At 34.3% G+C, this 27,937-nt stretch overlaps 1 protein-coding gene across 1 annotated transcript in view; it reads left to right on the top strand.

The window, feature by feature from the left end:
* LOC117337970 (probable G-protein coupled receptor 158) overlaps window positions 1–27,937 on the top strand; it is a 93,846-nt gene that overhangs the window by 28,791 nt on the left and 37,118 nt on the right. The window contains exon 2 of the mRNA XM_033899129.1: window positions 16,283–16,466. Coding sequence (XP_033755020.1) covers window positions 16,283–16,466 — 184 coding nt within the window. The remainder of the gene's footprint in view (window positions 1–16,282; window positions 16,467–27,937) is intronic.

Genomic DNA, 27,937 nt, shown 5'->3' with positions numbered 1-27,937 from the left:
CTTACTCGTGATTAAAAAAACAACTTTATAAGGCCCCTGGCATTATTTATATAGTGGTAGTGTCATCGTTTCTCATTAAACTGTGAACTTCATATAATGACGTTTGCTTAGACGAACAATAGGGGTTTCCCTTCCGCTATTAGCAATACTTCCATTTGTCTGTGATGGATATCGATATATGTAATGAAGGGACTGCCATTCCTTCCTTTAAGAAAAAAGATTCCGGTCGTCTACTGCTGTTTGGTTTGTATAGACTTCCCCAAATACTCTAGTGTAACCTAGGAGACGAAACAAAGTTAAACGTGATGACCCTTATCGAAGTGAGCTACACTGGTTGTTAAAGGTCAGGTGCTAAGCTATATACCGATGTAGCCTTGGACACAGCCAACAGGGTCAGAAAAACACGGACATGATCCTGCTTGGAGAATATTGATGAATCTACGGTGGCGTTAAGCCTCTCACCTCAATACAGTAGGATAGACAATGGGAAGGAGAACTGGCCAGGGCCAAAACTCGCCGTTCTTAGTAATTACTAGTCTATTGATGGAAACGCTATCCCATGGGCAAATATGACGGTAATGACCCTTTGGCAAATTTGATTTATACCTAAAACTCAGATGAAATAATTTCCTTCTGGTATATCAGCTTTTCACGAAAGATATCCTTCAAAATGTTGACGTAAGGTCTTCGACCTCGGTGAATATCCGTTCCAGATTGATATCTCTGTGTCTAGATTATCATGGTTTGTTTAGTTGCACACTAACTGATATGGAATGGATATTATTTAAACATTGAATGAATCTTGTATGGTCGTGTAGTGTATCACTGCTATCTATACAAAATATCGTCCTATATAGACAGATTATATAAAAAAGATATATTATTTCCATAAAACATCTGCATTTCTAACGCCTGAGGCAGAAATGCTACAAACAGATCATGTGTAATAAGCATCGCTTGAGTGAAACTACCTGACACACTTTTATGATTGGAGATAGGAGATTTTATGATAGACGACAAAGTGTCTGTATAATGGAAGGTGAGAAAAAAGAACGGCTATTTGTCACTTCATTTCAGACGATAATGCTATCTTCATAATCTACACAACACTACGTCAAGATTTGAGGAATGTTATATTTCCTCCATTTACATGAGGGTTCAACCTTCTCCAACAATTGTCAATTTCCGGTTCCTTTCTCTGACTTCCTGTCAGAGACCTCATGTTCAGGACATGTTTTCGCCCACTCAATAATGGCCTTCCTTGGATGTATGTTTCTAGTCTTCGTGTTATTTAACCTGATTAACAGACATCAATTATCAGACGTCGTTTGTCGATTTTATTCCCTATGAGTATATTTTCTTCAAACAAGTCTATGCTATGCTTTGTTTTACTTAATATTTCCCCAATTTCTCATTCTTCTACTGCAACTTATTTTTACACCGGGTGTGATAATTTTTTGTTTGAGCTCGTCATGTTCTTAAAGAGAAGATGTTATCACAAGACGGTACACAAAAACATGCCGCGCACTCACCACGCGCATCTCACAACGGACATGCCGTCTATACATAATAATTATTGTTCAGAGGACGTTTAACAATGCAAACCAAATCAAACCACATAGCCACGCTATCGAAAAATACTAATATAGCGATTATCAGACTTGTTTACCAGGGATGTTTCGTTGTAGATGGCTTTGCAAGATTACCTAGTTACATCATTGCGGACATCATGGTCTCACCGGGAATGCAAGTCACTTTATTTTTCTGTGTGATATGATGTAAGATGTGCTCGATTCGCGTTGATTTTGCTGGTGGTTCCAATGTTGTCGCTTCTGTCATAATTTGAGAACGTGGTATTGTCTGATTTTGGTTTTGATGAATTGGTTTTGTGTCGTCGGCGAGGTGAATGACTCTTATCCTTCCTGGACACCTGGCCCCTTTCTCTTTATACCTGTTCATTGGTCTCCCCACAGATCTATAATTTGTTTGCGATTTCCCCTCGTTTTATCGTTTTGGGGGTTGAGACAATAGCTCACAACTCTGTACTGTGAATGGTTTCTTACCGATGTAAGCATATCAGCCTTTGAGACAATATAGTGGAATGATCTTTTGTAGTGTAGAATATTTAAACGTGCTTACTGAACGCAAATTTATCCCCATAATCATATTACAATGTAATGCTTGACATAATTGTTCCCGACGGTACCTACACAAATTAAGACTTAATAGTTTTGACATCACGTTGAACCAGTAATTATCGAAATTGTTGAAATATTTATACAACTTCTTCCTGTAATCCAAGAGTTAAAATCAAAATTGCCTGTTTGTGAACTTTAAATGCTATTTCTGTACGTACAGTATGCTCAACGATTATAAATTACTTTTAGATAAGAAAAGATTTTGAATTGATTTGCATTAAAGACTTTTAAATTCCACATGAAAAAAGATTCTACGAATCAAATCTGCAGGTAGTTTTACAAGAGACATCAGTATTCTAACGGGTTTTTTTTTCTGAAAAGCATATATCTAGCGATACAAGCCAAGGTCATATTTGAAAGTGATGTATATGTCTTTCCGAAATTATTTATCCTTTAATTCATTATGAAGCAATTGCAAGCTTCTGATGCTGTTTGAAAATCCCACGAGAACTTGTCGACGCCATCACCTTAAGAATATACTTAGTCACAGAAAAAAAGGATTCAGTAAAGCGCATATATTGCAAGCTAGTATTCATTGTATTCTAATTTTTAAGTCAGTCTATCGATGTATCTGTCTGCATTTCAAGGGCAAAGCAGAGTTTCAGACTGGGGATGTTGTAATAAGGCTAAATGCACCAGACGTTCTGAAGGAATTGCAATACAATGGATTTCTTGTAGCTTTTATTTGTAGATAGGGAATTGCATCAGTTATTTCTCTTGAGGTGGAACTCCCTCGGAAGTGAAAACTATCACACGGTATGGTCTTCAAAAAAATTTGTTCGATAGACTCGTGTCATTTAGTAATATGATTTCCCTTCTGGTATCATTGAACAAAGAGAATATTTCCCTTCTGGTATCATTGAACAAAGAGAATATCGACACAAAAATATCAATTTTACAGTTTCAACGCATTTATCGTTTTTTTTTTTTTTTTTTTATATTATTTCCTTTTGAAAATCTGTATCTGTCACTTGGTCAGCTGCTATGGCCATATCCTCTTTGGGTGATGGAGTGTTGTGTAATGTATCCGAGCCTCATGCTTCTATATATATACAGTTAGATATGTATCACAATCACACATCATCACAACATTCTCTACATGCTCGGGAGATAGTCACTTAGTTTATCACATGTAATGGACATCATGTATCGTGGGATTATGGTATGTAACCGGGTCTCTTACACAGCGATATATTTACCAATTTTACCAGGGTGTACGGATTCATACAAAGTGTATTTACAAAAACTAAAATACTCGGATACGTCGAAGTCGACGGGACCGAGTAAAGTATTCGACTTTTCCGTGGTTCTACTTAGCCTTGCTTTTATGTACGGACATATGTAGTGATATAAATGACCCAACTTTATCGGTTATCTACCATATACATGTTCGATAACAGGGCGGGATAGAGCAATATATGAAACCAAACATTTTGTATCATAACATTGAATTTTAATGGCTTAGCATTATATTTGCACAGACTACAGAACAACACAAATGTCTTGTAATAAGCACTGGTCGTGTCACACACGTGGCTACACACGCACACTCGTGTTGACATTCTCGAGATGAATGCAAGTCTGCCATGCAAACACACTTTGTATTAAGCATATATTCATAAACGTAAATGTAATACTACGTATCAGTCAACCCTACGTATCATTACACCAGTAATTGGTGATATAAACTTTCCTAAAGCCCTAAATAATTTATTCAGACAGTTTAATAAGTGAACGGCATTGAAAACAAAACTATATAACAACAAAATGTACACAATCACGTACGCCGTTGTCCGTTTGTGATAACTTTCAAACATGGCTGACATAGATTGAGGAGACCATCATACGCCAACGAGATGTAGAGGCATTCTACCTGTGCTTACCAGTGGGAAATACGCTTCCGATGGTCACACAAAACAGATGAATAGATTAAAAAAATCGGTTACGGGAATGAATTATTTTCTAAATTGAAATAAAACAATATTTGACTTTCAAAACCTAGACATTAGCTTGGAGTTCTATAAATGTTTCATTTGTGAATCGATAACAAAGATACGCAGTGTAAGTTAAGTTCATCACAGCTTGGTTAGCTTGATTTCCTAATTTAAAAGATAGTAACACAAAACAGAAAAGTATTTAATTATTTGACATTAAAATAGTCGATACATATATTGGGTAGCCTGGAAAGGTAATTACTAGGGACAAGAAGATACCTCCTAGTGGTGAACATATTGTTGTCCGTTATAATTATTGACAAACAAAATGTTCGATACAAAGAAGGACGAATGGGTGTAGTTTTGACAGGACGGAACACAAAATATATCTGACACAGCCGCAGTATTCGAATCAACGGTAATTAAAACGTATGTGTTTAATTAACTAAGATAGAAACAGAACAAATCGGGACGTAAAAAATCATTAGGCTCATCGTTTTACTGTATCCTACCTAATATATATATTTTTACTTTCTCGGCGATTCTCCTAGTCTATAGAAGTTAAGACCAGATCGATTCCATACAAAGGAAAACTTGAAACATGTCAAATGCATTATTAATATGCATGATCATACTCCAAGGAATATGTTCGTCCCTGTACACGTGTGATGTTAACCGAAACAACCTATAAATCGACTAAATTTCAAGTCAAGGTCACAGAGTACCTGTTGAACCTTAATTAGCACCGACTTGGTATATTTACCTGCACAGGTAGTTAGACGAATGGCGAAATAACTGGCGCTTATGTCGAAATACATATGGTCATGTCCATAGTCTGTGAAATTATCTTTTTTCAGACATGAGCTCGTGGCAATTATTTAAGCATGAAGTCGTTAACTAATTAGTACGAAGTTTTAATTAGCTTGCTTGACACGATGATAAAGTACTGAAATATTGACGATTCTTCATTGTTTCCGGTTCCCTTACTGTACTTACTACGACCGCCACTGTGTCGCTAGCCTTTCGGCCATACTTCACAGGGATACATCTGCCTCAATCTACATATCCAGCTAATTCGTAAATATAGTCTGAACATGTGAATGGATTTCTGCAGCGCAACTATGTCGCAATAGGATGATGTCACCAAGCTTTCATGCGTCATCCATCATGACGGTGTTCATTGGTGTCAGTATAAAAGATGTAAGATATGTTTGCGAAATCATCCCTGTTTGGTGTAAAGACAGAACAAATAAAACTCTTATTAACTTATACAATATTTTACCATAATTAAAGTGATATATAGTATTTATCCCTTGTTTGCACTGTATATATAAAGAACATGAACATCCCTTAGGGGTGTAGCATGTTGTATGTAACATACGTAGACGATGAATTGAAATCCGGATATTCAGCAGGTCATACTCTAGCAGTATTACATAATATCTACTTTTGACCTTGATAAAACAGCTAATTTCTTTTAACTTTCTGAAAGACAAGTTCTTTCTGAGAACGCCGTGTTCTTCCACAAACACAGATATACCTATGTCGAGTGTGTCTATTGTACATAGCGCCTATTCTATCTTACTACGATAGCTTATTCTCTTTGAAGTACGTGTCCCTTTTGATTATGTATGCATGTAAAGAATACATCACAGAAAGGAAAGAATCTTCTAAATCAATGCTTTAGCCGGTTATAAGTTTTCGTTTGTGTGGGTCCCAAAATCAAATCCTATCCTGAAACTTGAATGAATGAAATTATTAGCAAAGAAGATATGTAAATAAATAATAAGTTTATCAGTGGATGATTTGTATTCGATATACTGTATATATGTTGTTTGGTCTAGATATCGATTACCGGTAAACATGCATTATTTATATATGTCTTATCTTAGTGATGCATAACATGTTGCAAACTTATTATGAAAGTACATTTTCAAAAAGCAGCTGATCCGCTGAGCTGATTATCAGTAAATATGGGTTACATACAAGTGCAAATACAACATGTTATATACTATATTATACAAGTATATCAGGCCTTCGACCTCGTGCAATAGGACATCGGTCGATTACCAGTACCTCGTGTCAAATATTCTTGACTATTGCACATACACCCATGATATACTTGTTTTATTACATAATAACTAAACCACAATTAGAATCACTGAAATCTTGACTTTCCTGTAGACCTTGATGTCGCCATGACTGTCGTCTGGCAGTGTTTACATCTGAGTGACTGAGACGTTTGAAAAAGAAGGATTAAATTCCGAAACGTCACACGGTGTTCAATAGTTCGCACTTGACCGTGCAATAGTCAGTTTAGCCATGCAATAGTTCAAAATATAGCTTATGAGAATAGGTAAGCAAAACCAAACGCATTATGTAATAAAACTATATAAACAACATGTTATATACATATACTATATATAACAATGCACACACACATGTTACATACTATTTATAACAATACACACACGACATGTTATATACATGTACTATATATAACAATACACACACATGTTACATACTATTTATAACAATACACACACGACATGTTATATACTATATATAACAATACACACACGACATGTTATATACTATAAATAACAATACACACACGACATGTTATATACTATATATAACAATACACACACAACATGTTACATACTATATATAACAATACACACACAACATGTTATATACTATATATAACAATACACACACGACATGTTACATACTATATATAACAATACACACACGACATGTTACATACTTTATATAACAATACACACAATATGTTACATACTTTATATAACAATACACACACAACATGTTACATACTATATATAACAATACACACACGACATGTTATATACTATATATAACAATACACACACAACATGTTACATACTATATATAACAATACACACACGACATGTTACATACTATATATAACAATACACACACAACATGTTACATACTTTATATAACAATACACACACAACATGTTACATACTTTATATAACAATACACACACGACATGTTACATACTATATATAACAATACACACACGACATGTTACATACTTTATATAACAATACACACAACATGTTACATACTATATATAACAATACACACACGACATGTTATATACTATATATAACAATACACACACAACATGTTATATACTATATATAACAATACACACACAACATGTTACATACTATATATAACAATACACACACAACATGTTACATACTGTATATAACAATACACACACGTTACATACTATATATAACAATACACACACAACATGTTACATACTGTATATAACAATACACACACGTTACATACTATATATAACAATACACACACACGTTACATACTGTATATAACAATACACACACGACATGTTACATACTATATATAACAATACACACACGACATGTTACATACTGTATATAACAATACACACACGACATGTTACATACTGTATATAACAATACACACACGACATGTTACATACTATATATAACAATACACACACACGTTACATACTATATATAACAATACACACACACGTTACATACTGTATATAACAATACACACACGACATGTTATATACTATTTATAACAATACACACACACGTTACATACTATATATAACAATACACACGACATGTTACATACTATATATAACAATACACACACGACATGTTACATACTATATATAACAATACACACAACATGTTACATACTATATATAACAATACACACACGACATGTTACATACTATATATAACAATACACACACGACATGTTACATACTATATATAACAATACACACACAACATGTTACATACTATATATAACAATACACACAACATGTTATATACTATATATAACAATACACACACGACATGTTATATACTATATATAACAATACACACACGACATGTTACATACTGTATATAACAATACACACTACATTTTACATAATATTTATAACAATACACACACGACATGTAACATACTATATACAACGATGCACACACAACATATAACATACTATCTATTACAGCAAAATGTACAATTCATTCAGGAAGTTCTGAAAGAGAGGGATTATTTCACTGGTTTTTATTCCTAGGCCGAAAAAAAAGGAATTTTTAGTGTTATGAACATGACCCTAGCCGGGCAGAAGGGAGGCTACCAACATAGGTACATTTTTATACCATAGCTGAGTATCCAGATACGGATCTGGTTAAAAGATCACATATTGTCATTAATTTTAAATTCGTGGTGAAACTCGAGGTGCAAGTGATTTCTTACTGCGACAACATGTGATTATTATCTATAAGCCCTATCTGCTTTCTGGCTTATTCATTCGGCCCTGTAAAATGTCTTGTCTTAATCAACACGTAAAGCTATGTATCTTTAACCCTCCACACCACTCAAATATCAATCCCCACATCCCTAATACCCCATTATGGACATATACCCTGTTATAACTCCATAATGTTTCGCGGCCATAATTTGGCTGTGGTATCCATTTCATGGTATACCAATATATATATATATATATGTTGTTTTGTGCATGCTTTTTCACCATTGATTTGACAACGCGAGATTTAATATGGATAAATGATAAATAAATCAATACAGTCCTGTTTATATATAACACCCTACCTAGTGATGTGGTTTTGTGTGCACTATACGAGTTTAGATCTGCTAATTGGAGGGTTTCTGAGGTACTAAAGCTGCCTATTCCGTGTATATTTGTCAGATACCAGGATATGGCATGACCCTATCCACTGCCAGGCTACGTCAGTCGGTCCTGACACATAAACATGTCTTGTCGGCTAAACACACACGCGTGAAAATATTCTTGTCTTGCATAATTTTTTTTATGTCATTACGGGGACAAAAACAAAATAAACTGGAGAGGATTAAAATCAGCTATGTAAAAAAACAGAAGGACTACAACACATTTGTTTATCCTATATTGCGAGGAAGGATATCAATTTAAATTGGTTAACATAATGATACGGTAATAGGGTAAAGGTCTAATAGCGTTTGCAGTGCCCCAGTTGTTGTGTAACATATATCTTAAAACTAATCTAAATGTATTGATTTAGATTGATTTCCAATAATTCAAATTAAATCCTTACATTAAGCTAGGGGTACACGTGACCTTTCAATGTACTTTTAGTCTATTTTGTTATCGGAGTCAAACAGTTTACGCCAACTCATAAAAATCTTGCTCTGGATGAAATTGTCTTATTGTAACACTACGCCATGCCTAAACATTTAAAGCTATTGAGAGAATCCAATATATCTCCATTTAGTAAAACCATAAAGTTATCTGGTTCCTAACACGTATTAGTAGAGCAATGATAGAGACAGACCCCATGTTGACATACTGCAGTATCTAGTTCACATCCAAAGTTCAATCTATATCAAACCACACACACGCTATATCACCGTCCGTAGCTTGGTTTACTCTCCCCTTCGTATTCGCGTGAGGTTTTGCATGAAGCTCTCAAAGGTCGTAGGTTTTTTATTTATTGTTTTCATGGTTTTTCTTTGCTCGCTTTACTACTGGATATATCACGTACAGAGCATACACTTTTAGAAAGAACGTTTAAGGCCAAAATCCTGGAAGAAAATAAATATAAATTTTAAGCAACCGGAAGGTGAACCTAATTTACAGAATAGATATACATATGAACTAAATCCGAAACGATACATAAAATATCTTTCTTATCAAAGTAAATCATTAGAATTAACAATGTTTGATAGTAAAATATTTCGCATCTGCACTCCAAATTACCCATTATTTTCTTTTACACATATTAATATACATTGCATATTATTCTTTAACAAGCATTAGGAAATACACTTTATTATCAGGAAATTTAAACAATGCAGTGGCACATATGAGATGTTAGATGAGATGAGATCGCAATACAGAATGATATTGTACGTCCAAAGTGAAATTACTTGAAACAGATATATTGTCTTCTACTTTACGAAAGTTGAGGCTTGCTATTTGAGATCGGTATTGCACGTTAGGGGAACATTGATTTGTTTTGACGCTAGCGACATTTGTGCTTCCATTTGGCATAATATGACAAGATGGGAAATGAAATATTGATAAAAAATACACAGCTTCCACTTTTTACGTTTCTATGATGTTTTAAAATAGATTTTTCCTGCTGTGGTGTGTATCACTTGGGCCACATATAGCTGGCAATGGAGACAAGTGCTGAAGTCTTCAGGCTGTGTCTTCCGGAAATGGTATTTTATATATGGCCGTTTATGATACGACTCGTACGAAGGTTCCTGTTGCATGATACATGTACATTGTATTTGACACGATTACAACTGGAAATTCGAACCCTTCGGATAACCAACCTTTAGTATGTAGCTCACACTCCTTATGATTAGAGATATAACATTGTTTATTAGCCAGACGAGCATTTCGAATCACTACAATAATTGTTTATTAGCCAGGCGAGCATTTTGAATCAATACAATAATTGTTTATTTGTTTCAACTTTTATGAATACACACACCATGGATTCTGTTTTGTATATTGATTTTAAGTTGATATAGTTTTATATATCTCTCCATGTAGTATTTGAATTCTGCATTTACAAAAAATACAGATGAAAACATCTATATTTGTGTACTGTGCGTGGGAAATATTGTATAGCTTTCATTCACCGCATGGACGCATCGAATACGGTAGCGAATAATTACGATAAGTCTCAGCAAATTTCTATTTTCACTTTATTCTTTAAAGAAATTACGTCAAACTGAAACTATGTATATATAGAATGATACATATGATATTTGACTTCTACAATATCATTTACAGAAATACAGCATAATAACATCTACCATCGTGTCCCTCAGCATTTCCCCTCCGACCTATATCACCAGGCGTCTGTTATAACATCTACACACTATGCCACTGTACCAGGTTCGCATCAACCGAAACAGCTTTTTTATTTAATTTCTTCTTTACCATTCAAAAAAATGCTTAAGGAAATAACAATATGTAAAATAAACACACAAGACGGCCGAATAGTTTTCAGTTGATATATGTCTTTCCCAATTTTCTGATACTTTTTTTGTTGTAGTTATGCTCTGGCAGTATGTCTAATGTATTGGTATTATGTGTACATCATTAAGCCCCTTCGATAAATCCAGCTCTCTAATAAAGAAGGTAAATTATAGTTTGTCAATTGATAGCTTCCGAATAATACAAGCCGTGCGTGAATAGACCATCAGAAACGATTGTCTTTTACGGAGCTGTAATGACCTGCTGTACCCAAATGTATTATTACCATATAAGGCAGTTAATGTGGGCACCTAGTCGAAAACATGTTTTCTGTCTTTTGAAATATGCCACAACTGGAATGTAGTCAACGGTAAAATGCATGTGTTCGTCTACTATTCCTTTCTCTGTTACATTTCGATCCATATTCTCTTGGTAGTCGTCTTTTTGACTGTTGGTTTGCCAAGTTCCTAAACCAAGCCATTTATTTAAACTGTTTGTCACCACTTCAGTATGATTAAATCAGGATTGTAATCGTATTGTGACAGTATATGCCTTTGTCCTTCAATGTATATACAAATGTATATTATGTTATCCAATAAGTTGTAAAATTTACGGAATAAATTTGAATTGAATTGAATACCACAGCTTTCTTCGTATTACCCACACCGGCATATAATCTGCGAATTAGAAAAAAAAACACTTTTTCGATAATTAGTTTCAGATAATCCGCAACGATAGATTGCTCGCGGGTAATAAGATGATTAAAGTCATTAAAACAAGGAAATAAATACCAAAGAAGTCTTAACGGTATTTTTCTGCATTTACGTAAACACATTCACAAATACCCAACCATAGCAGATTGCCCATAAAAGACCCGGATGTGAAAAAAATAGCTTTCGGCTATATTCAGAAAGCTACGATACTCCAGAGGTGGTATTACTCCAAAGAGCTTCAGATGAGTGCTGAACTTCCGAGCCTTTTCTATTGAAATATTTGAGTTTTTCTCTCTGTATACTACTTAACCCTAATCTAAACTTAATGGCTGTCGCTATTGTTAGATAAATGTTGGTGTACAAAATACCACTAAGGCTTAAATAGATTGTGCTTTGGATAGGTAGAATGCTTTATTGAAAGCATCTTTATTGCGTCTGAATTTAAGGTCCCAAGCTAGTTATTTGCATACCAATTGGAATACATTTGATCTGTTTTTATCGACTTGTCATGCACGTCTGTGTATATCAAAGATCTTGTGAAACAGGCAAGAAAGCCCTTGCACAGTTGCAGTTTCACATTAAGATATTTCGGTTGTATGGTGACTTTAGAAAACAAGGCATTTATCGAGCATGATGATCATATACATATATTTACCATTGTATGGCACTGCCACTATATAACCCTACCAATTCAGTTGCGAGTTCACCAGCTTATGAACTGCCAACTGAAATTTGAATTTGAAATTTCAAAAAAAAATCGCACGACAAATAAAAAATCGCAGATGGTAAATATAAGCATTGAACGGCTTTCAGTTGGCATTCATAGTCAATATGAATGCCAACTGAAAGCCGTTCAATGCTTAAGTACATCTTTTTGAACAGATACAACCTAACGCTCAGGTTAATTTACTATCTATGGATTACTGTATTCCTTCTTTAAACCCGCAGTAGTTACACGGCACAGGTGTTTGAAATTCAAGAACATTTTACCACGATATGTAATATTAAACATTTTAAACGTTTTAACTAGAAATAAGGATTTCGGAAGATTTATATTCTCATTTGAGTGCTCGATTCTCTTTTGTACGGTGGATGCATTATAAATACTATAAGGTGTCGTCGAAAAACGATGAATAATAAGATGCTTCCCATTTTTGAACATATGATCTTATTCTCCATTTACGTTTCACATGCACAAGTCAATTTATTAGAGTTTGCCTTCCTTTCATGGATTCATAATAATACCTTTTATCTCTCTTTACATGTATATACTTTTAATTCAAGATTCTTCCACAATATTCTTCAACTGAATCCATCATTACGTATACCATACCTCGATATCAATTGACACTGTGTGTATATCTTAACTCAATGTGTTATATGGTATGTTTAGGCCTAATAACACAATAAAGTAAGAAGAAATAAACAAATTGATACTTTGTATACTTTGTAATTTAATAAGTTTCTCTTTATTAGCTACATAAAGCCTTTGAATACCACGCAAGTCGATAGTTAAAGATTCAATAAAAAAAACTTCTGAAAAAAAATGATATGAAATTGTGCCAAAAACTGGCGAATTTGCCCGATGAAATCTTGCAATACACTAAATGAAATCGGCGATACGGACATTTGTTGATACTAGGTACATACATGATTCGTTAATTATATATAAAGAAATATGCCCAAGTTAAAGACTAAGATAATTTGGTTTGGTATTCTTTGTCTGTCTTGTACCGTAAATAGCAATACTATAACAGTATAAATCATAGTTAGATGATGTTCAGTGATAACCCCGATCACAAACGTCTACCATCATCATCACCATCGATCCCGCACACGTGAAAATCTCCATCACAGTAAGCCTTATAAAATACACTACAAGGTAGGTCAGTGCCACCTTCCAGAACGCCCTAATACTAGATCCTTTGACATATTCTCTAATTTGATACCTACATATAATTTGATTAACAAGATTCCATTGCTGTGATGTTACATTATTCTCCAAAAGGTTATCGTTTCTGAGAGTACAAGAATCCCAAGAATCTGATTTGATTGATGGTCTGATAGCTTTGTTTAGACATATTACCCCTTTTTGGGTTAATACTTGTATTACACAGTTAGCGCAAGGCGCGAGTAAATTCAATGTTAATGTGATTCATTGGTGCTTGTGTCGACTACAAGGCTAGCAATTCGAAGCCAAGAAAACTCCACAAAATAAGGAGATTTGTTTCTACTTTTAAGACAACAGGACAGCGCCGATTGAGGCTGAATTGCGCCGTTGTGAGACTGCGTTCGTGAATTATTTTATCATTGACTTTTAGCAGTGGAGACCTCAGTAATCTGATGTCATTGTATATGATTAAGGATGAAAATCCAACTGAATTGTTATGTACAGTTAGCATTAGGGAGAGGAATTGGAACTGCAATTAATAATGAGTGTAATAGTACATCCTTCTGATAAAAGTTCTTTTAACCTTTGTCAGGATAATTGACCCGCTAGTTCTATAGTTTAATCATTGTTAATACTGAGTTTGAGGATAAATCCAATGGTTATAACGGTACCAATACACCTTAAAATGTGACACTTCAGTAAAACGATAAAGAAACCGAACAAGAGCAAACGCATATACCAAATGACAGTGTCAAAGACAAGAAATTCATGACATAATAAATTAGTTAACTGATGTTTATTTCCGTTTAATGTGTTTGAAGACATAATGAGGAATTTTAATAATGTTTAATTGTTCTGCATTGGTGAGAAGTATCCATTTCCCCGAGATACAGATAAGGCGAATGTAACAGGAAGGTGAACTGGGACAACTGATTCAAAAATGGGTTAATGACAAATGGTTCCAAATAATAAGATTATCAAAAACTCAATTGTGTTGTTTTGAAATGAACATGATCCATTAAATGTACGAAGCATGCGTATCAATGTCAGATGATATCCACAATAGGATGACTGATTAGATCTCTACATTGTCAAAGGTCTACAGGCGATCACCCTTAATTCAATTCCAGATATGATCTCTGCATTTGATATACATTGTTTTATATTCATATGTCTAGATACGTAGACCCTTTTGTAGAAAATACGCGCAGGGTCAAAGAGACTGAAGTTTAACCAGCTATCAGAAAATTTAATACGGGATTATTGAAAATAAAAGATTGACTCTTTCCTACTCCATGGTCAGGTAAAGCAATCATTTTCTCTACGAAAACTATGCCATTATCAAAGGAAAGACAGAGTTTTTCAGTACTTTAAAGTTTATTTCCCTGTTATTTATCCTACGAGTGTTTTCGCCGTTGTATGATTATACTTTACTTTACTCTGTTAGATGTTTATTTACCCAAATGACGAACATCATAATATTACTTCTTCATTTTCAGTCATTTCTTTTTGAAGAAGTAAATGTTATTTCTAAACGAGGCTCAATGTATAAATGTTTTGACAAGACCTATAAAGCTGTCGACAATGGCATCTATGACCGACATGACCCGCCGTTCGAAATGATTGCTTTTCTTGTACCTAGTATTATGTAGCTTGAAATCCTTCATGTGTCTTAAGTTATACGGAAGAACCTGACACGAGTAGGGTCAATTGGTGTGCTGAACCGCTGTAAATTGTTGAATTGTGGATGTTGTTTTCATCATTACTAGTGCAAATCAATAAAACAATTTCCGCACTATTTCCCTTTCAAGAGGATAATATGTGGTATTGAATTATAAATACAAAATGATATACATTATCTTACTAGACACACAAGGAAGTTATTTCTGTGGGTTTGTTGTTTTTTGAAATTGTGTCGATGAAGTAAATGTATATTTTACATAGCTTTCTCCGTTTCTGTTCCGTTTTTATTGAGTTCAAGATGGTTTTGTTTTCTATATCCATTATTTTACTGAGGCAGATATATTACGTAAAGATAACAATCGTCTTAATAGCAATATCGTTTTGCTTCTGTGACGTCACAATACAACACGCATACTTTTTGGTGTTTTCATGCCAGATGGATCAAGAAAGTTCAGAAACTGTTCTTACAATAAAAACTATCATAATATTCTCGGTTTACTCTTGATAAAGATTACGATGTATTGGTGTAATGTGTATCGTACTTTGATCACACGTATTACAATATTATGATAATCCTAGAATGTAGTACTGCATTTATTATATGGTATCCGGAATTTTAATTTGAGTTATAGAAATAATCGAAGATTAGCACTGTTTTTGTAATGGGCCCCGTTCTATGACACGCACCATACAGCCTTAGCAGCCTATACCTATACATAAACCTCAAACCATCGCTCTACCATGGTCATCTATCGATAACTAATAACTTGACCTAATTATTTTAATATGTATATTTACAGGGACTACAGAGCCTCGTTATAACCAGACCACCCATCTGGAAGCTGTGACAGACAAGGTGATCACAGTAACTTATGACGACGGACACTGGTCACGCCCCTACTTTGATTGTGGGGGCGGTTACATATGGATGATGACATATACGGTTCCATTTTTTGGCTTCAAAGACGGAAAGTTCAAGTTCAAGTAAGTAGTTGATTGTTTTGTTATCACTAATCTTGTGAATATCAACGACGAAGTTGTTCTGCGGTTTTAAAAACACGATTGATGATTACGGTTTTAAGTTCCTGAAAATTGTGACTTTGCCTTGTCTCTAGTCAAGGATAAGCCATCCGTTAATTAATCATGGGATTACTTTTTAAACGATTTTGCACCCAGTTTGAATGGTATTCTCTGATTGTTTTGCATTTAAAAAAACATAAATGTTCTGTTTCTTTCGTTTTTTGATAACTGTTATTGGAACATTTGTCTTCGTATTCCTAATTCAAATGGACGATAGTCAATCGTTTTTATGATGGAGCACTCGCGTCAGTCCTGGTTTGAGTCACGTTGTACAGGCACATTCGGACTAAGGTATATACAGCATGTGATATATTATTCATCAAGGACACGGATTATTGTAATTGATCTCTAGAGAGGGTGTTCCTTAGAACTGCTTTGTAGTGGTACCAGTACACTTGTTGTTCAGACGATGCACTTGATAAGATGAATGTTCTAATTATAGACAACCCATGGGGAAGCAAAACCGGTTCAGAAAATGGATCTTTATTTAAAGATAAAACAGATTTATTGACTACTAACAATCATGTTTTTTTTTACAATTTGGCGAAGCAAGGCGCAGCAGTCTGATGATATGCTTGAACGATAACCTGTTTTCTGATACTATGGTGATTTTTTTTGTAAGAATGTAATTCGGTCCTTATTTGTTTACCTTTGGTATGTGGTGCATTTAAGGCCAATTATTTTTCCAAACACAGAAACAGCCAAAATGATAACATATCTTCTTTGTGAATCATATTCGTCGTCAGATTTTAGTGTCAATTAAAATTTATTCAAGAGTTCCCATCAAAGATTCTCACGACGCGATTGCTAGTTCCGATCATTCAAGCCATAAGCCGGAAAGACCCGAATATTTCCGATAGGAAAACATTTGAATGTTATATTTATTCGAGGTCAGTTTGAAACATCATGTGATTTTTTTAGACGGTAGATTACTGCTAACTAATGTATTTCCCTCAGGAAAGTCAGCTAGTGCCCCTGGCCACATTTGCGAGAAATGAATAAATGAAAATAAAATGTCTGCACTCTACAATATTGAGAGGCGACGGTTACCCATCAAAGAAAGATACATATCCCCGTAAAGTACACTTACGTCCAGACATACACATATTACCATTCTTCTGAAGGACAGATCCAACATCTACCGAACAGGATGTCCGCACATCATAATTGAGTTAGTACGGGTAGGTTTCTTAACTGTTTCTCCAAATGTAATGCTCCAAGAACGGAGCCCACAGACTATCCAGACATCATCTACTGAACAAGATAACGGCGTGTCGCTGTTTGATGGATTCGTCAAGTATATGATGTAGAAAAAGAAAAGAACGTGTTACCCAACGAAGTAAAGTGCTCTATATGTGTTGAATAGATTGACTTGGCAACATAACTTTGATGAATTTGTTCAAGTCAGTCACTTCCCTGGTTTGCTCGTCGGGTTTAGATTGCCTTATGTCAGTTGATATATTTAAGTAGCCGTGCTACTGCAAAGCATTTTTTTCGCAATAAGAAAATCCAAAGTATAGCAAAAATAAGTTATATTAAAACGATTTAGCTTATTTTGATGATATTGTTAAATCAAAGTTTAACTGAACGCCGGAGTTGTTTCACATCTATCATTTTATTTTCCCATTATTAGTATGATTTATTTGGATGAATTAAAATTAGCAGCATGACCATTTACCATATTTTCGATAATCAGACCACTTTTAATATGCAATATCGGTCATAACAATCAAAGCAAAAGACGATCTCAACCTCTGTTATTGACCCATATCACCATTTCAATACCAAGAACACGAGCTTTCATTTACCGTTGGAATCTGTCACTCTGTGTGTCTTTCTGTACTTCACACTCAATAAATGTTCACATAATGAAATTACTCTAGACATTGATAGACATCTCAGGCCTAGCAGGATTACCATCGGAAACGGCAGCCGATATCAAACGAAAAACAGCTGTATAAAAAAAACACTCGGTGTTAATGTTTTATATATAAAAAAGGAAATGCTTTTTACGTACTCTTTGCTCTGGAAAGCATAAAGGCTGTAAAGTAGACTTGAATATGTCGAAAATTACAACAGCTTTTGCTATCAGAAATGTCATATATGGGACTAATACTGTGTTGATTATTTCAAAACAACAACAAAAATAAATGAATCAATGATACAATAAATAAGACAATGATGTTAAAAGTCGAAATATTAAAATCATACTGACAGAGCAAATGGGTATTTACTTCAATGTTTTCGGAACACTTTCAGAGATTGCTTGCTTTCCTTCGAAAGGTTTCTTTTTTTATATTAAGCGTTTTGCATCACGTTTTGAAAACCAAGAATGATGCTATAATTATTTATTTCGATGATCCTGATGATGATTGAATTTATAGAGCTTACCCTTAAACTTTTTATTCTACAATTTCACCTTGAGATGCGTATATTGATGTGTTGTCTTTGACACATTTATTACTGGCCGAATTGATCGGATAACAAAACAAAAAACGCCGAAATCAAGGACACTACTGCAGACTCTCTTTAATTACTCTGCTGACAACAGAGACAACTTGAAACGAAGCTGCATATTAAGCGCGATTATTTCCCATGATTGTTAAATCTCCTATTCTAGATAGTTACATCCCTTCATCACCAGCCTGTGGTTTTAACACGTACCAGTTGATTTTATATCCATAGGGTTTGTCTTGAATAACGGTATTTCCGTAGAAGGTACTGATACATAGTAAACAGGTACAGCACAGGGATTCAGATATACATGTTGCTGAAAAGCATGGGAAAGTTTAAATTATCTCAAGTAATTTATTTCCTTGTCTGATGAGACTGTCATTTACTCTGTTCTTATTTAGAGAACGTAACATCAAACGAATTTTGACCTAGACGAGCATGATTGATGCCATTTGTGAAGCAGAGTTAACAGAGAATATCGGTATTAATACAAAACTAAGGGCAAATAACGAGCAAAAATGTAGATTTGAAAGGATAATACGTGTATCATATTTGGACCCTGCTAGATTATTTCAGTGCTTCCCATGGCTCTCTATTTAAATCTATCAATTTTGATAAGTTTGATAGTTTTATCAATTTTGATATTTTGTTTGTTTTGTTTATATGACGGTATTCTTTCGTAATGCTATTTGTCTTTTAAGTTGAGTGTACCTTTGTCCTCTAAGGTATTTCATTAACTTTGTAAACAATACATTCGACTGAATGAATTCATAGACATATGACAGGGCAAACACATCGTATGTAGCACCAGCTTCTTATGGTGCTAAAGAAATTTGACTCCTTTACGAGTGTCTACCTCATGGATTTATCTAATATTTATTTCATCGCTTATTCCTAATTACGCTACTTACACTTAATATGTAAGTAGCAAGGCTGCCCCAAATCATAATTACTCTAAAAGGTAAAATTTAATTATGCGTTCAGATCACAGTGCTACATGATAACGTACGATCCTGGTATACCCAATCTTGTATTTTCACAGCAAAATCTCAAAGGTAAGTGGCTAATGTCCACAACAGAACCATATACTGTTCGTTCTGTGTCGTCTGTCAGAGGACGTTAAAGGAACCAAAATTGATTTGTTGCACCCACTGCAGACCTTAAAACTTTAACGTTTCCCTTTTTGTTCGATCTTTTGTGTTCGTATTTTAGTTTTATGTTTTCATTCTGACAGCTTTTATTCTATCGCTTTTTTTCCAGGTATTCAAAGAACACAATCCCTTCTTGATCTTTTGAATGCTAAAAGTAAGATTAAATCCAAGATAACCAGCCTATTTAGCTTTATCTGAGGGGAACAATGTAAGGTGTTATTTGGCTCATTTTAAACAATGATATATTCAATACCGAAATTCTTGCTTTTTTGACGCGACCGTCGGTATTCTTTTCATATTTACCTCACAAAAATAAACTCATATTACTGTTTTGCGAAATCGACAACATATTCATTTCTTTAGGTTCATCACTTCATATAGTGACTGTCTACACAACACTTTATAAAACCATTTTGTGTTATGAACATCTTTAATGTCTTGAAAACACAAAACTATTTATTATTTATATTCATGACCTTTATCATTAATTGGGATAAGCCAATCAGAACCATCGCTGTCTATCTAAATGTACAGCTCTATGTGTATAGTTCACTGCTGTGCTCTTGTCTTCCATTTCACATAGACATCAGCCGCCATGTCGGAAAATACTTTACAAGTATTGGTTCATTTAACAGATATACAGAAAATGTGTCAGCCTACCACAATATGTCATTTGGGGAAAAGGAGGTTGATTCGTTTTATCTTATTATAGACAAGGCTTCCTTTGAACTCTCTAAATTTGTTCATAATAAACAATCTGGAGACTGATAAGTGTAATGTTCTTTACATTTCTCAAACTGATAAACTATTTTTTATTTGGTTGACAGTTGAAGATATTCTTGATCTCTGAAAACTTAAATAGTATATGTGATTGCTTATAGAATAAAATGGAAACATATTTACCTACCGAAGATAGCGTTAAGTAAAATCAAAGATGGAGAAAAGAACAATCAAGAAACAGATGTCCCAACTGATTCTGTCAGGTAACAATCTAAGTATAGCATACATGCGACTTCAAATCCGAAATTTTATATTATAAAAATATCATAGGTGTCTCTGCAATTTTCCAGAATATTTGACTCGAGGTACTGGTAATCTACCACTGTTCTATTGAACGACGCCGAAGCTAAATCCCGAAACGCAGGTGTCCAATAGTTCGCACGTGACCAAATTTCGAAGAGTCATAGGTGTTTATTAATTTGCACGTGACCGTGCAATAGTAATTTTAGCCGTGCAATAGTTCAAAATAAACCTTATGCGTACAGTTAAGGAAAATCAAACGCATTGTGTAATAAAACAAAATAACCACTGCCCTAAGGTTATCTTACTAGTGGTAGGACGCGTGTTTTTAAAGAGAGATCGCTAGTTCGAGTCCAAACGCGGGCAAAATATGTTTCATTAAGGCTTCCTATTACACACGTAAAACATGCTTTTGAATATCATTCAATTTGCAGGTAGTTCCGATTCATGAATAGGAAACTACATCTTAGAACTGTACTGTTGTTCTTGGACTCGTCTAGTGCACACGAAGCAAATGATTTTAGAAGTGATTAACATTACGTTAAGCAATGTGCTTTCGAAAAGTCCATGTACTTTATGCCTTACCAGTTAATCTATGATTTATGATTTAATAATTACATACTCTGATTAACTCTATCATTTATTCCTCCGTTACTTTGTCTTCAGTTAATTATGAATTCATTGAAAATATTTCGATTAAATTTGATAAATAGCTTTCCATCCAGAGATACTGCCTCTCCCTGCTTTAAAATTAGGATGGTTTGATTTGCTAATAAATCAACGCAATGTTTTGCGACACATTCAATTAAATCTGTCAACGTGCACATAATAAATTAAATTCCTTCCCGCTGTTTAATTCTCTTTGGAATTTTCATATCCAGTTGTTGAAAATAGCATCGACGAATTTAATACAATTTAGACTCGAGATCCAGTTACTAGAGAAGTGTTTGAAAATTGTAATTTTTTCCTATGTTTTCTTATGACTGTCTGTTATTTCGCCGTGTATTATAGTTAGAAAAGATCATTATACTGCTCGACCTAATGCTTTCAGGTTACATGCATATGTAAAGTTGTGTGTAAATGAATAAAATAACTTATTACATGAATAATTAAGTCATATTACTGATCACCCATATGTAAGGTTATAGCATTAAGCATTTATTTCAAAACGCATTTTTTCCGGTAGTTGTGAATCTAGATTTAAGAAAGCCCATTAAGATTTAAAAGTAAACTAAATCATATTATAAAATCTCACTCAATTACAGACATCGTAATGATTTCGCCAACTTGGCAGCGCAAGGGCTGCAAAACAGGACACCTCTATATTTTAATATGCCATAAATATAGAATTGTTCATAAACTATTAAGTGAAATTCAGAAAACGATTGAACTATTTATAAGATTGTTTTCATTAGACTACTGTCGTAAATGAAATTGAAACTTAATAGAAATGCATTACTTTCAAATCATCCTTTGTGAGATTGGATTTTCTGAAAGGTTCATACAAAACTAACAAATGTGTTTATATTGTGCCTATTCTGTCGTTACTGAAGTACTAACTGCACGTTAAAGTTGAACACGATTTATTTAGTATGTTAATACCGAGTGGTAATACAGTAATTCGCTATAGCTGCTTCTAAGCCCTGTAGCATATTTAAGCTCCAATAACTTTAACAAAACAAAACGTCCATGTTGGTATCAATGTAGTTATTTTTCTACTGTACATTTGTGCAATGATACTTAAGTTACTCTTGGTATACATGGACGGTGCGCTGTGGTATACATACATGTAAATATATAATCTTTCCTCTTCACATCTTACCGACAGGTAGTAATATTCACACATAAGATTTTAGTTAAAACAGCGCTTTCAAAAAAATAATGGAAGCCATCAGGTCATTTAAGCAAACAAAGTTAGTTTTAAAAAGATATCGCTTAAGCAGCAGCAATCACTCTAAACATACTGTGTAAACTTATCTGGTGTGTGTTGGTGAAGTACCATCTTATTAGCTGATTACGGTATGTTAGTTTATGTTGTACAACTGTTACGCTGCCAGTGACCCTTCTGTGGTACTGGTGAAGGTAACATAGACCAACAATTAGCGAACCACAATTCAAACTATAACAAATCCATTAAACGAGGGCAAAACATAAATAACATTAGTAGATTTGTATTGAGACACATGAAAACGTAAAGGGAGAATAGGATCAGGTGTGACGGTCCATTCTGTGTTGTTGCCACTAGTCCTATGTTTGGCATTCTTTAGCAAAGACCAAGTCTATGTAATGAGTCACCAACACATCGTTATATCGACGTTTATAAACGAGAGCAATGCCGTACTTCACGGTTTTACTGCTTTCGGCATTTGTCAAAGTTAGTCCAAGAGCTACATTAGATTGAATCTATTTTTGATTTTATTGAATGTCTTTTCTCCGTTAGATATCAGAATCACCCGTTAGGTGTGAAATTTAATCACCGAAAAAACATTTCGTTCCAATTGATGTGTTGCGATACCTTAAATAAAATGGCAAATCAATGCTGTTTTCTCGTAGAGTTGCCGGATTCGATTTTACCCATAACCATTAGCTATAGCAATAAAAAAAACTGCCTTGAACCGGGATAAAATTGCGTACCGCAACTTACAGAAGTGCCCTTATCCATGTGTGTAAACTCAGCCTGCAGCTGGGCAGTCACTTTAATAAATAAATGCTGAAATACCCGGATGTGCGCTTTTCAGAGACCAAGTTCCTTTTAGAGCCATCGGTAATACATTATATACGATTCCATTTTATTGAGACACTGACATTCACAGAGACCCGTATACGTAGCAAGTACATCTAGATCAAATGTATGACTTGCCTGTTATCAGCTTGATTCCGCTTACATTGCTTGCGGTTGTTGGCATTTCTTACCGGAAGTTCCTTTATCAATACAATAGACCCAGTTAATTGGTTACATTTGTTGGCACATGACGAAATAAAGATCTGCCAGAAAACAAAACAAATGCAGTTATCATGTTTGAACTATTTGGCATGACTGAACAAATGAATTTTTACTTACGAGATTTGCATGAATTAATGCCTCTAACCGGAAGATTGATTAAGATCGCCGTTATACACACCAAATAAATCAGTCAATATCCATATAATTCAATTGTTTCAAATGTTAAGGTTGTTCAAAGCAATCGAGCTGTGTGACGTAACGAAAACACACTTTCACCCGTAAGGCATTTCCGAACAAGGTACTAAAGATTCACGATACTTTGGTTTCAACACAACAGAATGATTGTATTTGATTATGCGCCGTAACAGCATGCTGATTAATACTGGGCCAAGTGTCTGATAATGGTAGAACAGAATCTAAAATAAAGTCAACGGACGAAACGTAGTTAATATACAGTACAACAACGCAGACATGTTATACGTTAATTAATGCTAAGATTTATAAGCATCTTCAACGAAGGTAACCGAATATGTGTTGTCCCAGATTATTAATAAAAACAAATCAATATTGTGATATTATATATATTTTTCATCACCAAAATCAAATCTGTTTACCCTAGACAAAAACAAAAATCTGCGTTGTCCTAGAATATATATTACTACCACAAACGTGTTGTTGTCATAGAATATATACACGTAACCGTAACCATCATCAACTTAATCACGCGTGTTTTTCGTTATTATTTTTTTATGTACTTACTCTTACATGTGATCAAGGACATCGTACATCAATGGTATTAGACGACCTTCTTGCTCTCTAACACTATATTGCCGAATTCACGACCTTTATCACGACGCGCGGTCTGATCTAATCGGCGTGTTTCCATTTGTGGTCCACGAGTCTTGCATTCAGTTGAGATGACCTAATTGTTTTCAGATGATGAAATGCGTCGAAGGTATTATTTATCGCCGGACTTTATTGACTGCAAATTACTCCTGGACACGGCACAGTAAATCTTTCATGACATGATACGAAATGCCCTTAATGTACTATATTGTCTTTGGTCCAAATTGAATGCATTGTATCCATTAAAGGTCACATCTGAAGAAAGAAGGTGATTTCAAGTTTAAGAGAGTATATATGAAAGAAGTACTTAATGTGGTTGTTCTATTAAAGACATCGTGTGTTCCATCACCCGTAATTTTAAGATGGTACGGAGACTATTTCATGTGTAGGTTCAAAACAATTAAAATTATATTTGTGTTTCATCTTGATCAAAATATAATTCAGCCATCCAAGATTGTCAGTTTTCAACCTATAATGCTATATATATATTCCATAGACTCGTTTTATCTCATTTCATCTCATTTTATCTCAATTTATCCTTATTTCTATTGGAAACATAAAGTTTTACTACTAATTGCACTATAACTGACAATAGCCGTTCAATTAGTGATCAGTGTTTGGTAATTGGGGACAGTAATCAAATTATATATCAATTTCTATCAGTTTGCTACCGTTAACAATGTTTAACAAGATTTTGAAAAACTAACTCTGATATATTATATATTTGCATTCGCTGTTACCGATGTAACAATCGCATATGACATTTCTTCCACATTATGAAATTATAAAGTACGGTATCTGATAATTTTTGATAAAACAATGTCACAATTTCAGCAAACTACTATCAATAGATATCAAATTATACTAAAATAACCTTGTTTATAAGTTGTTTACTACCTACGGGGACACAGGTGGAAAACTCTTAAATTAGATACAAATTCTGTAATAATTGTTGTATTACATCAGCTGTGAACACGTAACAATTTGAAGCAGCGGTCACTACAATCGTCTGTCCTATCAAAATGCCAGCCCTTTCACAATTACAATTAATTGACTGCCCGCACAAATAAAACATACAAGAACAAAAACAAAAGAAAACCCTTCCCGCACAAATAAAACATACAAGAACAAAAACAAAAGCTCCCCCCCCCCCCCCCCTCCCCCCCAAAAAAATACCAATAAAAAAAAATTAATATATAAAAAAATGAACAGTATAGGAGCAATTATACTGCATGCTACCTTTCGTCATCACCATGTATCAAAATTTTCCCAACCCCACCTAAACTGCTGCAGGCGACACTTTCATTTCAGTAAATTACGTGTGTTAACAAAACATACTTCTAAGTCTTGCTTTCTTCCAAGAACACCTAACAATTATTGATTTTGATGAATTTACATATAAATATTGATATAAATTCGCTTTTTATTTCATTAGCACTTGTACGTGTGATTGTGTTATATCTCAGTGTTGCCAGACTCAATTTACAATTTTTAAATGTTTATATAAATTCGCTTTCTATTTCGTTAGCTCTAGTAAGTGTTATTGTGTTATATCTAAGTGTTGCCAGACCCAATTTAAAACCATGAATTACAGTAAAACTCACTTGTGTCGAACACGGTTGAATCGAATACATCGGATGAGTCGAACGTTTCGTTCGGTCCCGATTTTTTCCCTTCTTTATCTTAGTAAATTAAGCACGGATGACTCGAACACTGTTGAATCGAATACTGCGGTTGTGTCGAATATATTTTGTGGTCCCTCCCTTCTAAACTATACCAAAATTTCCATTTTTGTGTCGAACATCGAGGCGTCATGCTGTCTCAGGTAAAATTTGCTGGCCTCGTCTGATTGACCGAGTGTGACCGATCACCCGTAACGGTGTAAACAGAGCCTATTATTAGTTTCCGGCTGTCGGTTACGCATCATCCAATTGTTTATACAGGTGCTCAGGTGAAGTAAAACGTTCAGGTATACATAACTAAGAATAAAATGTGCACGTTTTAGTCTACAAACCAATGTGTTCTGTTTACTGTTTTGATGCACAAGGCCGCCGAAAAAAATAAGGAAAAAGTAAACGATAAATTACATATCTTCCATCGAAAAATGCAAAGAAAAATACCTGTCTGTCATTGATTTATCTATATATGCCTAAATTCTGAATACGACGATGCAATAGTAACAATGATATGCGGAATGTTTTTACTCTGTTCAAAAGATTGTGGCAATGCATGATTATGCAGCCGATAAAACACTGACCGCGGCCTTCACCTTTGATACAAAATCAGCACGCGTACGGTCGATCAATTTTCCCGGACTGTTTATTGTTTAATATTGTTAAATTGGAGAACAATATAAACGGATTTAAAGATAGATAATATGAGTACAATATATACATTTATATTCTTATAATATATGTAACGTTTTCATAGAATATTATGCTGTCATTTGCGACTCCCGTGTGTAAATCGTGTGTCTATGTCAAAGACTATTTTACGCATGAACTTTGTTTTTATCTGTAACTGTGCACAATATTGTTTATTAGATAAAGGAATAATTGTTATCATGTACAATTAATTAATTTCTTTGTTATTATGTATTGCTTATTTTCGACTATCTTATCATGCAAGCAAATAATTGTATATCAGATTTTTTTTATTATTCAACAAGACAAAAATGGTTTGATCGTTGCACTGTATACTTACCACTTACCATACATTTCAATAATATAAAGCAGAAACCAGTAAGACAGAAAGTTGTATGCAACAATCAAACTAAGTGATGTCTATTAAATGCTCATTTACATCCATTTCCAGAAAACGCATTGTAATAAAACGGGGTTGTTATGTCATCACCACTGTATGTGTGCTTCTGCCTGCCACTTGTTTGAGGAATTGACTTATGATTGATATCCAGTGGCGTAGCATGTCTGCGATTCTAGGTAAAACAAATATTATTGTGA

The sequence above is a fragment of the Pecten maximus genome, chromosome 11 (genome assembly GCF_902652985.1).
Source record: "Pecten maximus chromosome 11, xPecMax1.1, whole genome shotgun sequence".
In the NCBI taxonomy this organism is placed as follows: Eukaryota; Metazoa; Mollusca; class Bivalvia; order Pectinida; family Pectinidae; genus Pecten; species Pecten maximus.
Note: the sequence above shows the minus strand (reverse complement) of the source record. Positions and strands in the feature narration are given on the sequence as shown.